The 16,170-nt window shown below is 40.7% G+C and overlaps 1 protein-coding gene across 1 annotated transcript in view; it reads right to left on the bottom strand.

Moving 5' to 3' along the window:
* The window catches only part of PHF21B (PHD finger protein 21B), a 165,052-nt gene that overhangs the window by 25,811 nt on the left and 123,071 nt on the right, over positions 1–16,170 (bottom strand). Inside the window, exons 5-7 of the mRNA XM_069806934.1 lie at positions 15,812–15,904; positions 2,690–3,040; positions 800–922 (exon numbers count right to left, since the gene is read on the bottom strand). Of these exons, the coding sequence (XP_069663035.1) occupies positions 800–922; positions 2,690–3,040; positions 15,812–15,904 (567 nt within the window). The remainder of the gene's footprint in view (positions 1–799; positions 923–2,689; positions 3,041–15,811; positions 15,905–16,170) is intronic.

The following is a 16,170-nucleotide window of genomic DNA, read 5'->3' as shown; positions in this document are numbered from 1 at the left end:
TTTATTAGACTAGTAAGGTTAAGATTTTACATGAGCTGAGCATTTCCACAATAGAAGTAGATTCAGTTTGTATAAATTCTCAAATTTTCTCGAAAGTACACAGAACCTAATGTGAACACATCTAGTCAAAACCCAAAATGCCTATTAAAGAGAGACCCCATTTCTAGAAGGACTTCTGATTTATATTTTTAGTTTGCATCACAAATATAGTTCATGAAAGAGATTTAATCTTATAACCTGCTTTCTACTCTCTTACTCAATTTGAAGGATTTTAAGGTGTTTCAGACTGGAAGGAATCTGTGTACATGTGGGAAGACATGTACACAGCAAATGCAAGAAACGGTATTGTTAAATACAATCTAAAAATTGCAAGATTCATTACAAAGAAGATGTAAAAGCTCAGCTTACAAAAGAAATGTTAATTTAACCTCATACTCTGCCTGTAAACCCAAAGTTATATATTTGATATCATAAAAGAAAATATCTTAAGCTTGTATACACCTTTCACAAGAAATACAGCTATACCCACGCAAGGTGCCTTGATTATGATGAGACCTCCTATTCTTAACATTTTGTGACACTGGAAGGTTTGAATGATGCAAACCAAATTTGTCAGAGCACCTCACTGGTGGGGACATCCCCCCGATTGCAGTGATTGGGTAGAGAGATGAACAGCTGGCAGAACCATGAGCACAAATGCAGTAATTTCGTATGCACGCAGAAAAATGTTTAGAATTGGCCCCCATAATTTAACCGCGCTGTAGATCACTTATTAAAAAAAAAAAGAAAAAAAGATCACCTCTGGATTTTCCTCCTTTTTCTTTTTGGTAGCAGGGGGTCCCTGAGCTGACTCTTCAGGAGGTTTCTTTGTCTCCACTTTACTTTCTGTCTGGGTTTGGACTTGAGGCTGAATAATGATAACCTAAAAGACAATGTACAAATAAAGAAGAGAATTCACTATATGAAACTGGATTTTTCTGCCTGAAACCTTTGATTCTTCTTTGAAGTGTTACTTGATACCCCTACAGACAACAAATGCAAGTCACAAGCCAAAAAATCTAAAGCTGGATACCTAGGTTAGGCTTCTAAATCCATATTTAACTTTCTAAAAATTAATTTTTATTGATGCATTATAAACCTACTGCAGCCTAAGGGAGCCACTTGATCAGTGCCTCTGAAAATTAGGACACTTTCTATTTAGAGGACTTCTGAAGCTGACTCAGCAGCCTAGCTTTAGCACTTTTGTTGTCAGTGATTTTAAGGTCTTTCCTTTGATTTTATTTTGCATACAGGTAGAAGAGACGGGATTACTACACATTCAAAACCACACTCTGACCTCAGTCATATCAGTGTTATTTCAGAGCAAGTACATGTGGATGGGAAGGAAGATTACTCTTCAGTACTACTCACGTAACTGAGATCAGAGTTCAGTCCTCAGCATTTATGTGTTATGAGCAGTGGATGTCCAGTTTTACATAAACAAAATAAACTATATGTGTTTTAACTTAAAATTAATTCTGGTTTAGTACCCATAGGAATAACTACACGGATCTCTTATACATGCACGCATGTTAGTGTATCCAGCTGCTCGTATTTGAATTACCACATGAAGATTTACACGGTGCAGATAACGTTATCTCAGAAGCTATTAAATTAAAAGGAATGAAGGACGATTTCTGACCACAGAACTACACATACGATTTTATACCCATGATCAAAGTATGGAAGACCTTCCCAAGCTCACCTTCTTGATGAAGGTTATTGGATTCGAATACTGGGCCTTCTCCATCTATTTCATTGCTAACTTTCAATTAATGTTATTTAATTGTTATATACTTTTTCTCAACTCAGTCACTCTAGAAGATTCAAGAGCATAAAAAGGGATGGTTTTCTTAATGAGCAGCCAGTTTAAGTATGAGAAAATAAATCATGCTAGAGATGTAGGGAAGAGATGCCTGCTTTTATTTACCTCAAAAGCCATCCTACATCCTGTATTCTTTTTTAGAACTGCTTGAGAACCTGTGCTGCCAACAAGACCCAAAGTAGTAGGATCCCAGTAGCAAATTACAGTGAACGTCTGCTGGGTACATTGGCAGCCTTTATTGAACCTGTTTCTGGTATAAGAGTGGTGAAGTACTTGCATTTCAAAGCTGAAAAGCAGTACAAAGAGGAAACAAGTAATTCATAACTTGATTTTTTCATACTGATTCATCTGCTGATCATTTTTGAAACCCTGAGCTCTCATTTCATTTGGTCTTCCCCTGAAAGTGTAGAAGGGAATGCCTGATTATTTCATATAGTCCCCCGGGGTCAGTCGATATCACTGTATCACTGTGTAATTGAAGAGGGAGTCCATAGGAAATTTGAGCCTGCACAGAATTCAGGGATATTATTAGTGAGGACCGGTTTAAGGAAATGGAAGATCATATGGTGCCATTAATGTCAGGCTACATAATGATGCATTTTGTTCCCACTAAAAATTATGCTTGTACACAGATAAGATGTCTACTAGTGTCCATGAGTCCCCTTAAGAATTTTCCTCGCTTTCCGATTATTTTCTTCAAAAGGAACCACTGACACCACTCTGCACAGGGCTGTGCACTCCCAGCGGAATATTCTGCTTACATCTGCAATGTAATTCCTGTGTTTGATAACCAAAAAAAAAAATGCCGTGAAAAGCAGAACTTACCTTGCTGTCGGCACTAATGAGGAGTGGTTGCACTTTAATGCTATCGTTGACCACAGAGACAGTCGCGCTGGTGCTGATAGGAGTTGCATTGTTGGGGGAGGTGGAAATGATGGCGTACGCCACACCTGCACTGCTCAGAGGTGATGAAATAGCTGTAGACTCGGTGACACTTTGTGACTGGCTGTTAGGCGTCTGTACATGGCTGACGGTGTTGTTGGCAGTCGGGAGGGCAGGGCTGGGGTTTTTGATGCTGACTACAGTTGCCTTCTGGAAGGTAGGAGGCTGCTTGGAAGGTTGGTCTCTGCACGGGGAGATAGGGAGGCTGTCTGGAATCAGGGTCTTTGGCCTAACCTACAAACAGAGAGTTAGACGTTGTTAGGCACAGCCTCACACCATAATGAACAAACACTGCACACATGCACTGTCCCAGTAGAATCTCTAATTGCATTAACCATGGAACAGGAGCATCTAGAAAAACATGATGTAGCAACTCGATGTAGCCAGCCATTCATTTACTTGTAGATATATTCCCAGCGCTCCTCGGTTGGGTCATTTTGGAGTCCTTTAACTCATTGCGATGCTGAACAAGAAGGGGGGAAAAAGTCAATTCCTCACTTTTATTAGCACACATCCATACAAATGCTACTCGAGTCACATCCAGTTCTCAGTAGGGATGTTTAAGCCAAAGCCTCTGCAAAGAATGGAAACCCCAGACGCAATAATTTGCTGTTCTGAAGGACACAACACTTGCTATGAATTAAGGAGTGGGAACTGAATCATTAAGGGAGTTGTGGGAAAGCATTTACAGGAAGAGTAAGCATATGCATTTATACTGGTGGATCAGTGAATGAAGATCCACACATTTTTTAAGATGTGCCTTGACTAATGGAGAGGATATCAGCCACGCAATCACTCAGCTCACCAAAAAAAAAAAAAAAAAGAAAAAAAAAAGGGAGGGGAAGAAAACAAACCCACAACCATCGAACTTCATATTTTGTTGCTACGAGTAAAGAGCTAGTTTGCAGCTGCGGGTGGATGCAGAAGGAACTTCCATGGACGGAGGGGAAACCGTTTGCCAAGATTTGCAAAGTCTGCGGCTCTACCCAGAGCCATGAATGATAGCTGCGAACAATTGTTTTCAGCTAATGTGATGTGTTTCCAGTGGGGTAATTAACGTCACCCTGTCAACATGGCTCTCCCTTAACAACATGTTAAGTACAGTTCCAGGACTGAAAATAAATAATTTAAACTGCTTCACATGAAGTTAACTTCACTCCCAGCTTATTCGTTAACACGGCCAGATAAAACAGTCGGTTCCCTCTGTGCTTATTTAGTCCTGTCACTTCTCGCACCTTCCATACTGTGAAACAAAATGACAAGTTGTAACAGACAGACATGGGAAACAGCTGCCTGTGTCACTGCACTGGAGTCTACAGGAGCCCTTCCAATGATGCCGACTTCAATCTTGAGCCTAAGCAAGCAATTTAATGAAAACGCAGGGATGTACTGATGTGCAGAAAATCATCTCCCAAGGCTGGCCATCATCCTCTATCGCGTCAAGGAGGAGCCGTACCCGTTTGTCCCCGCAGCAAGTATGAAGGGCAGCAACGCGGGCACTGCGAGCTCTTCGCGTTTCGATAACTGGGCCCTCGAATGCCGATAGGATCCTAACACCTACGAGCAGCGCAAATGCGTATCGGAGGCACGGTCCTGCTCGGGAGTGTCTAAATTGTCAGTAACCACGGTAGATGGAAAGTGAAAGAGGAAACAGAGCCGAAGAAGAGCAAGGAGGAGGGTTTGCCTGAGGTCCTGCAGCAGGCTCGTGACAAAGCCAGCGAGCCGCTGTGTTCGGCTCACAACTTCAGGGTAACGCTGGAAGGCCTCGTAGACCCACTGTGAAATGATGCAAAACTGTGCTAAACTAGGACTAAACATATTCAAGATACACTGACAGTAACTGAAGGGGTTTTTGCTCTTTTTCCTCTATCCCATCACTTTATGTAATGATTATTTGATTTATTCAGTTAAGATACCAGACAAATACGCTGGCCAAGTTGTTTAAGAGAGGAGTCTATAATTAGCTTCATATTCATAATTAGTTAATGGTCTTATGTTCAAAAGTAGTGCACAACAGATTGACTTAAACCCATCTTGGCCCAGGCATTCTGCAAAACTAAGGCTTCTAAGATAAACAGCTCAGTGCAATAGGAGACATGATACTTAAAGAGACTTGTTCATGTCTGTATCAGAGTCAGTTATACAAGCAGATCTTGTAATATCAACTTTTATATTTTCATAATAATATCCTTTCCCTCCTATGTTATATCTTATGTAAGTCTCTCATGCGTAAGCCTTTAACAAATTGCTCATGCTCATGTGCTCAGAGATGCGTTCACAGAAATAGTATCATTATTCAGGAAAGGAAGTCTGAGAAACTTGGCAAAATACAGTTAAAATGTATTACCATGGCTAAAAAAATCCAAATGTAATTCTTAGCTGCTCGGCTAACATATAAATTTTACCACCTCTCCTTAAAACAAAATCATTTTCTTGTAAATTAGTATAACATCTGTTACCAACAGAAATACTGCAAACACACAGATAAGCACATATATAGAGAGAAATAAAGAGAGAGAGAATAAGGAGTAGTTCAGATCAAAGATTTAATAGAACAGTCACTGAGATCTTTAGAAAAAATCAAGTCTGACAAAAAATCAGCTCAGGAGTTTTTCTAGCCAAAAACTGTCATGTAGTCTACCAGGATCTACTGTATCTGTCACTCTTAATTGCACTTTTATATTTAATCAAAAGCCTAATTAAAGCCAAATGCCTATATATATTCCAGCTATATAATTATCTTTTCTACACTATTACACATATATATTGACTGTCAGATGTAATACCTCAATGAATCCTATACACGCCCTTAATACACATTCTGCAAGTTGTGGATGAATGCATACGACTTTGCTATAAAATCAGGTCTTCCTGCACAGACAATTAAGCAGTCTTAATTTTCCAAAGTAACGTATTCTCTATAAAGCACTCCATACTGAAATACCTGATACGACTTGCCAAACTGGTACAGCACAGAACCATATGCCGGGCGTTTTCTGCCACCGTGTGATACAAAGGAGGTATAACGGTCTTCAGAGCCTCCGCCTCTGCAAATTCCCTGGCAAGTTCAGCTAACGTTGTGAGAGCGTATTTATTTGCAGTTATAGAATAATAAAAAGGGCTCACTACAGAAGACGTTTCAGGTGCTCCTGAGTTAAAGCTAAAATAAGTTAAAGTTAAAATAATGTTTATTGCTACAGCCTGCAGGCATGAATCCAAACCAGAAAGCAAGCATAGAAGCCCCTCGTGCTCTAACACCTACGAACCTTCCCCCCATGAATATAAACACTAAGTGTAAGCACTTAATAAACAGCTAAGTGAAAGACCTTTAGCAGAGTTTCACATTAAAACCCAAACTGCTACAGTAATCTGTGAGAATAAATGGTGTCAACTGGGAAGAAAAAAATGAAGGAAACAGCTAGAGTAAATTCCTTTTCCTCACGGCAAAACTGTAGCTTAAATTTGGGAGATGAAAGGAGGACAGTGGCACTAGCAGAAGTTCGGAAGTTGACAGTCACTGAAGAAGAACTGGAGAAAAACTAGGGCAGGGCACGGACTGCGTTTCACATGAAAGGTATCAAAAAGATGTTTTCTACTGAAAGTAGCACAGCTTGGATGGCAGTGGTCCCCATTACAAGAGCCACAGAAATAAAAGGCGCAAAAGTTCAGCAAGGGAGGAGAAAAGAGAAAGAATAACAGACAGCATGTATGTTACCAAGCGAAAACTGCAACTGTTGGCGAGCGCTGCAAATAACAATTCTCCTGTAGCTCAACCCTCCTCTCCCTGAATATCTTTCATTTAACTTCTGACAGCTGTCAAAACAGAATGTGATACTACCAGGGCTCTAAATGCAGGAGGAGAGAGCTGCTTCTTGAATATAATGATTTTACAAACCCATGTTGTTCTTGAGTTTCCTCAATACCCACAATAACAGAAACATTTGATTTTAGGCAGCAATATTCAGATGTCCAAAGGCTTCCATTACACTGAAACATCATTCCAGCTCTCAAGAGCACAAATTGTTGAATACCGCAGAGGTGAGCAAACTGCTGAGTGGTGGAGGTGGGAGAGCCTGATGTGTGTCACCACTGACAAAGGCAACTGTGATCACGGGCAATCTATTTCCTGAGCTACATCCCATCAGGCGAGCCGCTCCCACACTGTAGTAAAGCAAAAGAAGGTAAAAAAGAAAAACTCTTACAAAATAAGCCCTCAAGATCCAACCCAAACAAGTATGGGGGAAAAGGAGGAGAAGGGAAGGAAAGCACACAATTCCTCCCATCTCTGTGGACAATTCCATGTAGTCCTAAAGGACAGGATTTAATTAGAACAGTTATCTCTGTGCAGATCTGCAGGTGCTATGAGAATTGTTAAGGGCAATTCTGGTAAATGTGTTCTCCTTACGGCCTAGCAAAGAAGGGAAGTTAACAAGTGCACTTCAATTATAAAACCAAAAGGGATCACCATGATCCTCCAGCTCATAGACTGGCCATAGAATTTCTCCCAGAAACTGAAGGTTGGTTTTAAAAGAAAATACTAAAGGCTTCTTAATGATTAATTCATCACGAGCCCCAATAAACTGTTACAATATTTTATTACGTGCATGACTGGCATTTTATTGCGAGGTTGAATTTGCCTAACTTCAGCTTTCAGTCCCTGGATCTTGTTACAGCTTTGTCAGCAACACTGAAGAGCCCTCCCCCTCCCCAATATCAGATATCAGCTGGATCGTGCTCAGCATCAATCAGCCCTTCATACTGGCAGGGCCGATCTGTATGAGACTAAATTTTTCAGCTCAACGCAATATCACATTGCCTTTGAGAGAAAGACCATTATTCACACTTTATTTTCACTTCACCCTTGTACTCGGAGCTTAAAAACAAAAACTCAAAATGGATTTGGCACAATTCATATGTCACAGAGGCAAAGTGCTGGGAGCAGCAGACAGAGCTTTCATTCTTGAAAAGCTTTAGAGGATCACATAGAAAACATTAGCAATGGCTGATAAAATGAGTGCAATATGGGGTAATTATATCCTTCACCAGAATGAACAGATGCACACTGACTTCAGTAAAGCTGTGTCTATTTATGCCAGCTGCGGACCAACTCTCTCCTTCTTCTTTTTTAATCAATAAAAATTATGCAAAAGAAAAGGTTCTGCGCAACTTTACAGCAATGACACACCCTAAAATCCAGGTTGCTCAACTGACCTGAATACAAGTGTTTCCAGCTTGGTTGATTTTTGGTTCCTTTCCTGATAAGCTCCTATTATCTTCAGCCTGGTCTGAGGCCACAGGCAAAATAAACACAGTTTATTTTCTTGCCGCAGGGGGAAGATTTAAAACCACACCTGACTATGGATCCACATACACTTTTCTTCCTTCCCCTTGACGGGACTACACAAAAAGGAAGTTACTCTTCAGCGTGTATCATGAGGAAACCCCAGGCAAGATGACCCATTTCAGTGAATTCTGCGTTCACATACAACATAAGCCTCTCCTTAGCATCTACCTGGAATATTAGCCTGGGAAGCCACAGAAGAATGATATGAAATGCAAGGCAAACCCCAAGCAACTTCTCCAGCCCACGTTTCCGATCCTGCTGCTCTGGACAGCGAGGACCAGGGAAGAAATCTTAATCTGACTCAAACCAACAGCAACTTTGAATGGACTTCAGTGAGGCCAGAACTGCAACTCGCACCTCGAACCAAACCCCAGTCTCTCATTTTACATGCCATGCAACCCAAGAATCACCCTGTGGTATGTTCACACATATTCAAATTATGTGCACTATGTCAGACATTTTCCACTGGACTGTATACCTACTGTGCTTTGGTATTTCAATTTGTTAGTCATGGATAGCCAACATCAGTGTAAAGGTGACACACAGATAATATAACCCCTGTGCAATTTTTAAGCTATTTCATTTAGTTTTTCTCCTCCTTCAGCTTTGCTTGATACTACAGAAATGGAAGTTTTGCTGAGAGGGATGTTTGTGTGGGAATCTGCCAGCTCTGCTTTTTGTGGATGTTGGCATAAGGCAGTCAGGTGGGAGTTCTCTATTAAAAATGTTATCAGTGTTTTGAACACAAAACTGTATTTTCACAGGGACTTGACTGACTTTTGCTAATGAAATATACATTTTCTCCTCAGCTATACTGCCTGTATTTTCTGGTTTGGCATTGCTGCTATTGACTTGATGATTCATTAAGCGGCTCTTTTACATTTGCGAAGGGGAAAACTACTATTAAACCAGCAACTTAAAATCAATATTATTCAGAAAAAAACAACAAGGAGGGGTTGAAGTTGACAGGGATTTCTGCCTTTTTTCCTTCTGCACAATGATTCTGTCCTTGAACATGCAGTTATCTATGTGCCTGTGAGGAAAGAATTTAATCCTTATTGTTTAGGATTACAATAGAAATATAAAAGCTAGACTGTGATTATACACACCAGTCAATAACTTACTTCCATTTCTACTCTTTTCAGCGTAACAAGTCAGCTTGCTTCTCTCGCAGATACTCATCTATGATTAACTTACTTCAATTTAAATATAAAGTGTCCATGAAGCCTGTAGGCACAACCGAGTGAACATCTGTCTGCTTTCCTCCTATCCGTACACTTCCATAGGCGAGCTCTGGACTAATCCCCGCAGCTGGGCATTCGCTGGAGTCAAACTCTGGTGTCACTTTAAAGACCACGGATGTCACTGCTTTGGACTGTCCATCACTTTAAGAGCTTTTCCTGCTTCTAGGCAACAATAACGGCACATTATAATGATTTGACCTGCCTTAACTCATCAGCCAAAATCAAAAAACTTGGAAGACAAAATAATAATAAAAATAATGACAAAAATTGTTTCTGTCTGCTGACAGCCTGAGAAAGATGGAAAAAGCTCAGACATCAGGAGATGAAAATGAAGATCTTGGGGACAGGAAGACAGGAAGCAGCGCGGTGAATTCCTCCAAGCCCCTGCTGAAGTACTGCAGACAGAGAAAACCTTCCTATGCATCTGTCATTCGGCCAGAGGCCTGCCGCAAGCTTCTACATCTGGCACAGCGGCTCAGAGACACAGCACAGTCCAGAGCCAAGCCAGACAGGGACCTGAAGCCACATCGTTTGCAGGGATGCCAATGGTGTCAGTGGAGAGAAGGAACATTTCTTCTCGTTTTCCTGACACTCTGCAAAGCAGCATTTGAGTTTTCACCTGAGCAAAAGGTACCATGTCAGGTGTTAAAATGGCTTGAACCTTTCCTGGGGGTTGTATGGATACTTTAGGCTCCTATGTGCAGACTATCGTGGAGAACCTCATCACTTTCTACAATAAACATTTTCTATGTTACACTCCTCTGACAGAAATATATAGTGGCATGCAATTAATAGTAGCATGTGTATTAAAAATAAGCAAACTGATAAAAAGGAAGCCTAAGCAGAACTCTCAGCTGCACGCGCTTCTTCCCAAAGGGAAAGGATGAGAGAAGAAATAGCTTACAACAGATGTTAATCTTTGTGCTTAACACATTACCAGAAGGTGCTTCAAATACAGTGACAAGCATGGTATAAAAGCTTATATAGAATAAAACAGATTAACAACTATATTTATTAAGGGCTAGCCAGGCCTCTGCAAACCTTTCTTTTGAAAAAGCAATTTTGTTTCTGTTTTCTGCACACATACAGTCAATGAATATTAAATACTGTTGCAAAACCCTTAGCTTGGTTATATACCATGCTGATTAAGTTACCTTGAATTAGATTATCTCTCTTCTCCTCCACTAGCATTCCAACACATCCCCCTGGAAGCGCTGAGGGTTATATACCAGAAAGGTGCATGACATCCCTTAGGGGATTATAGTCCCTTTCTCCTCTGATATTGTAATATCGACTTTACCCAATTCAATTATTCCTTACTCAAACAAACAATGAAGTGTTCTTGTCTCTCCATTGCACAATTCTGTGTAAGTTTTTATACAAACATGTATATCTGCTAGCTTCTTTTCTAGTTTCACAAAAGGCTGACTTGCATTTAGTAATATTTTTCCACTTTCTAATGGCTATGCACAGTCTTAAAACATTACACTTAAAAATAATGATTGGGTTGGGTTTTTTTCAGACTTAGGATGCAAACAGAGAGAAGCTTTGCCACAGACCAATCTGTTAACACGTTTCTTCTACAGTACACAGTGGCATCATCCAACTTGGGTTCTGTCTAAAGGAGTCGTTTTCCTTTCAAGATATCTTCCAGAAGCCCTATCACTGGGGAAGCCATGAGTAGTGGTTGGTTTTGGTACACATGTGAAGAGAAGCAGCTGCTATCAGTGGAACTGCGCTCATGAAAACTATGACACGAAATTTTAAAATTGAGAATGTGCATTTAAGTGTTGGGAACATCTAGAGACCGCAGTCTCTGGCTGGGCTCGCACGGTACCCAGTGATGAACAAACACACGGTAACAGAACGGCCCCTATCCCAAAGCCGCCTGCAGCCCAGTGACTGAATTCAGACCCTACTGAATTATGCATATTAAAATCACTACAGAAGATAAAAAATAAGCAGCACTTGACAGCAGAACTGGCTAGAGCCGATTGAAAAACACGCACATTTCACCTAAAATGGTTCTACATACCTGTTTCTTTTCACCACTAACCTACGTGATAGCTCCACCGTAGGCATCTGGTATGCGACTCTCTGCTCTACTCTAATCAGCATTGTCATGAGCAAAGCCATCCCAAGCCCTGCCTTCAACCAGGACTGGAAAAATAGGTCAGGGAAATAGCATTATAATCTGATTTAACTGCTATTCAAATCATCACAGCCCCTCCATTAATTTGAACGAGAATTGGATTGGGCCCAAATTACTGACAACAAAATGGGAGGTTTATTTTAATATCTTTACTGTTGCATTTAAAATCTTCCATTTGAAGAACAGAAAATAAGATTTCCCATGTGCCTTCAGGTGGCTACAGTCTGACTTAAATTTTTATGTAAACCAGTTCAAAATAGACAGACTGACTGCACCGCAGCTGGAATTTGCAGCCCCAACCTGACATAAGGCCACCCTCTCCTTACAGCTGATGGGTGCCATAAAGCAGAGGAACAGCTCAAGAGTAAGAGAGTACATCATCCGTGTGTTTGAGTACTGGAACTCCAGGATTTGCTTCTCAGAGTGCAGTGGAGAGTCTGCAGTATCAGAACATCTCACCCAGCTCTAAACCTCAAAGGCCAAAGTAAGAAGAGAAAGACTATCTGGAATTAACTTCCTACACATCACAGCTCATAGCAGAAATGTTGTTTATCTGATGAAAGCAAAAATAACTTCATATTCTGTAAGAAAAAATTAAAAAAAAAAAAAGAAAAGAAAAAAGGTCTGTCAAAGAGGCTTGTTTTGGCAAATAATGAATGCCTAAAGAAATATTGTTTGTATTGTGCAATGAACATGTAATTAATGTTTGTTTGCTCACCATTTAATAGCAGTTCTGCACTAAGTGATGGGATTTTGCTGCCATTTGTGAATGTGCAGATTTTGAAACTTCATTCCCCATATGGAAGAGCTCCCAGGGGGTCATATCATAAACCCATTCAAATGAACAAAACAAATTACAAGTATCTGTACAAATGTGGAAAATGAGAAAGCTGTATGTATTATTTTATGTAAGTATTGTTAAGTGCCTCAGTTTACTTATGTGGTATTTTCTTGCTTGACTGCATAGAGGTAAATCAAAAGAGGCTGTCTAGATGAGGAGAACGAAAGTATCAAAAACGTAAAACTCCTTTAGATGTGATAAGGGACCCTTAAATGGAGGAGTCCCCTGTTTCTTTCCAGCCAGCCTGGCAATGTCTATGCCTCTCATGCCTACACCCGAATCTAAAGGGAGTGTGAAATCCCAAAGAAATTATGAGATCGGCCAAAAGGAGAAATGTCAGGTAGCAATTGGTGTGCGGTCAAGAATGCAAACACTGACCTGGATTAATCCCACTTATCTACATGCACCTGAAACAGAAGTGCCATCCGTCTGGCTAAGAGTGAAGCGACTTCCACAGGGCGACTCAGTGACAAGCAGGCTCCTAACACGGCAGGGATCCCCAAAGGGACCCAGCCACGCTTTTCCCCCCTCCGTAGACAAGAAGGGAGGCAGCAGCACATACAGACAAGACTAAGCCAGCTTCGGCGATTGCCACTGTGCCTGTCACTGCGCTCGCAGAAACTACACCTAGACTTGGCTTCTTGAGTAAATAGGCAGGCATGCAGGTGGGCTTATTGAAGCCTTTGCTGCTATGGTTTCATTGCTATTAGGGCTCTACACAATTCCCTGTTAAAGCTAGATGTCACAGAGGTGGCGGTCGGGGACGGTACCATAACTTGCAGAACAAGATTCAGCTACAGCTAACGTGCATGAGTGCAGACATTGTACTGCTTTACTTGTTTGTGCGAAATCCTGTGGACTTCTTGGTAGAGGAGTGATCAATATTGTTTTGTTTTGAAAAAGCTGTCCTTTTAATTTGCTGCTACACAGGCACCCAAAGTAAAGTTTTTAGCAGATGCCAAACTCAGTTGGACCCTGCTTATTAATATGCTTGGGAAATGGTGGCAAAGCTGCCTCTCAGAAAGTCCATCCTAGAATGGTCCGATTGTGCCGCTAACTCCGAGCAAGGCACAGGAGCCACGCCTGTCACCCAGGGGGACAAAAGGAGGTTAGTAGCCAGCCTGCTCTGTAACCAAGTCTGATGCATAGTAGGATCACAGGGACTGTGATAGGATTTAATTCTGCACATTTTCCGGCTCCTACTGGAAGATACTATACACCCCTTAATTTCCAAATTAATTTTTAATTTGGTGCTTGTTTTCTAAGAGCGATGAGGGAGAAGAGGGAAGAGATGTTCTTTAGCATAATACCTTCACGGTATTACATGGCCTTGCTTCCTGGCATTTTTGTATTTCCATCTGAAGTTCCCAGTTCTCCTGGACCACTAATTCCTACCGACCCTCAAAATTTGCCACAGATGACTGCGCGCTCACCTACAGTTATTACAAAGGAGAACTTTCACAGTGATACAGTGCTGCAGCTCACTTACAGTGGCCTCCCAGGTCACCTGTATCCAGCTGTATCTGAGGAATGACAGCTTTACATCACTCTGACTTATGGCTATATTAAATGTATTTTGGAGACTATTTAGTTAGAAGCCAAACTTTCCACTCATAGATGAAAACTTGATCTCTCTTTAGACACCAGGCAGAAAGCTTTGACAGGTGGAAGCAGTTCCCCACCAGGAAACAATACGGGAATTTTAAACTTCTCTGTTAGCTTTGAGTGGGACAGGAACATATAGATGATGATGAACTGCAAAGGAGGACACAGCCTGTAAATGGGACAGGCTGTTGCTAAAGAAGGAGGCACTGGCCTGTGAAAAGCCAGAAAAAACTCAGAACATAAGAAGTACCTCTGATAATGTGGTCTTACATACAGCTGCCTACTTCATTTTTAGTTTTGACAGAAATGAAGATTGCTACGTGGTTATTTCCCATGATCTCTATATGAAATAGAAAATTTAGCGAACTATGGCTTAGGGCTGCTGAGGAAGTGTTGGTGTTTTGTTAGTATTAAGTATGATTGGATAAACAGGTCTGAAATTGAAGGCCATGCCAGGAAAGGAATGAAACAAAGTGAAATACAAACAAAAATGTTGCCATGAGCTAAACGGCAAGACAGAAAGAGTATGTGTTCTTTTCAAAAAGTTGAAGAAATCAGCTTCCTTCACTTTTTCCACTTCTTCAAAATTGAATCTAACACTGAATGAAAATTTTTCTACTTAACAAAAGCATAGAACATTGATGCTTCTCTAAGTGCAGCATTTGCAATGCCATCATCATTGCTGAAACACAACCTTAATGATAATTTAAGCCACTGTTACAGGTCTTTCAGCTGCTCTTGAACTTCATCTATTTTCAGGAGCAATCTGCTCATCTTTGACACCCCGAAATGGCACAAATCAATGTGTTATTATGCTGTAAGAACAAATGAAAAGCAAAGTCTTGAACTTGATAAGAAAACTATAACCTTTCTTTATGTTCACAACTTTGCCTTCTACAAAATGTAATTTAAAGAGAGAATTTAAGAACTTTATCTTGGAAATACTCCTTCCTCCAGGCAGATTTAGCTCACAGATCTTCTACTAGATTCTGCCACTAAGAAAATATTAGGGGAAAAAAAAAGGAACAATAGGAAGACCCAACATTGACTTCAATGCTAGAAAAGTGTTCACATAGGAGAAATAGACCTCTAAGGGCCACACAGGGAGAAATATATTTATACTTAATTTATACTTAATAACCATGAATCTGAAAAGCAAACCATAGAACTGCAGCAAAACACGTGTTGAAAATGACATCCAAAACTTTCGAGAAAGGGGGTTGAAATGGGGAATAAAGTGTATGGTTAGGGAAACAGTGATGGATATTCAGAAAAGAAAACATGGTTTGAAAAGATTTTTAACATCTATGAGTGTAATTCTCCTCTCACTCCTGGCCAGCCAATCTTGCCTCAGTCTGGCACCTGGGTTAGTTGGGCCAAAACTTTATGCTGGCATAGACAGAGATAAGGCTAGTAAGTTAGTAAAAGAATGTGTGAGTCTAAATCTTGAAGAGAAAGGTTAATACTTCCACCACTTTTTTTAATTACAGAATTGCAGATTTTCACTTCTGTGATTTGTGATTCATCTCATAAAGCATAAATTTACATTTCACTGTATGTACTTTGTTCTTCCACAATGAATCTACAAGATTTTTTATAGCTTTTCATTGTGCTAACAGTATGGTCCCAGAAGAAAACGGATTTATCTTTTTTTTCATGAAGTGGAGAAAATCACAACTCTGCTGTTCCACTCACTGAAGATGAGTCTTTATTCAGCAAAATGAGTGTGCTGACCTACCCAGGCCTGGGCACCAGACAGGAACAGAGTAGAACACATATAAAATGACACAACCCCCCACTTTGGAACTGTATTTTGTACCTGAGGTAGCACTGCTGGTCCTTGTCCTGCCAACCTCTGCAAGGAGCTGACCTGAGGAACCTTAATGGGCACTGCAGTGATAGTTCCCAAAGTCTGTTGGAAGAAAAACAGTTGAACACAGCTTAAGACACTTGCACAGCTTCCCCAGATGGAATCTGCCCGACCCAGCAGTTCCCCTTCCAGCTCTTTGTCTCTTCCCAGCTGGTGACAGAAGGGTATGATATATACACCAGCCCATTTGAAGCTCTCTCTCCTGCCTAAAGAGTCAGAGAATCTTCCTCCTCTTTAACCTTCTCTACAAAGCACTGGTAAGTAAAGCCTATTGTCTCCTTAGAGCATTTGGTAATTCTGAGCGCAAA

Source organism: Haliaeetus albicilla, chromosome 19 (assembly GCF_947461875.1).
Source record: "Haliaeetus albicilla chromosome 19, bHalAlb1.1, whole genome shotgun sequence".
Classification (NCBI taxonomy): domain Eukaryota; kingdom Metazoa; phylum Chordata; class Aves; order Accipitriformes; family Accipitridae; genus Haliaeetus; species Haliaeetus albicilla.
The sequence above is the reverse complement of the archived record's forward strand: the minus strand, read 5'-3'. Positions and strand labels throughout refer to the sequence as shown.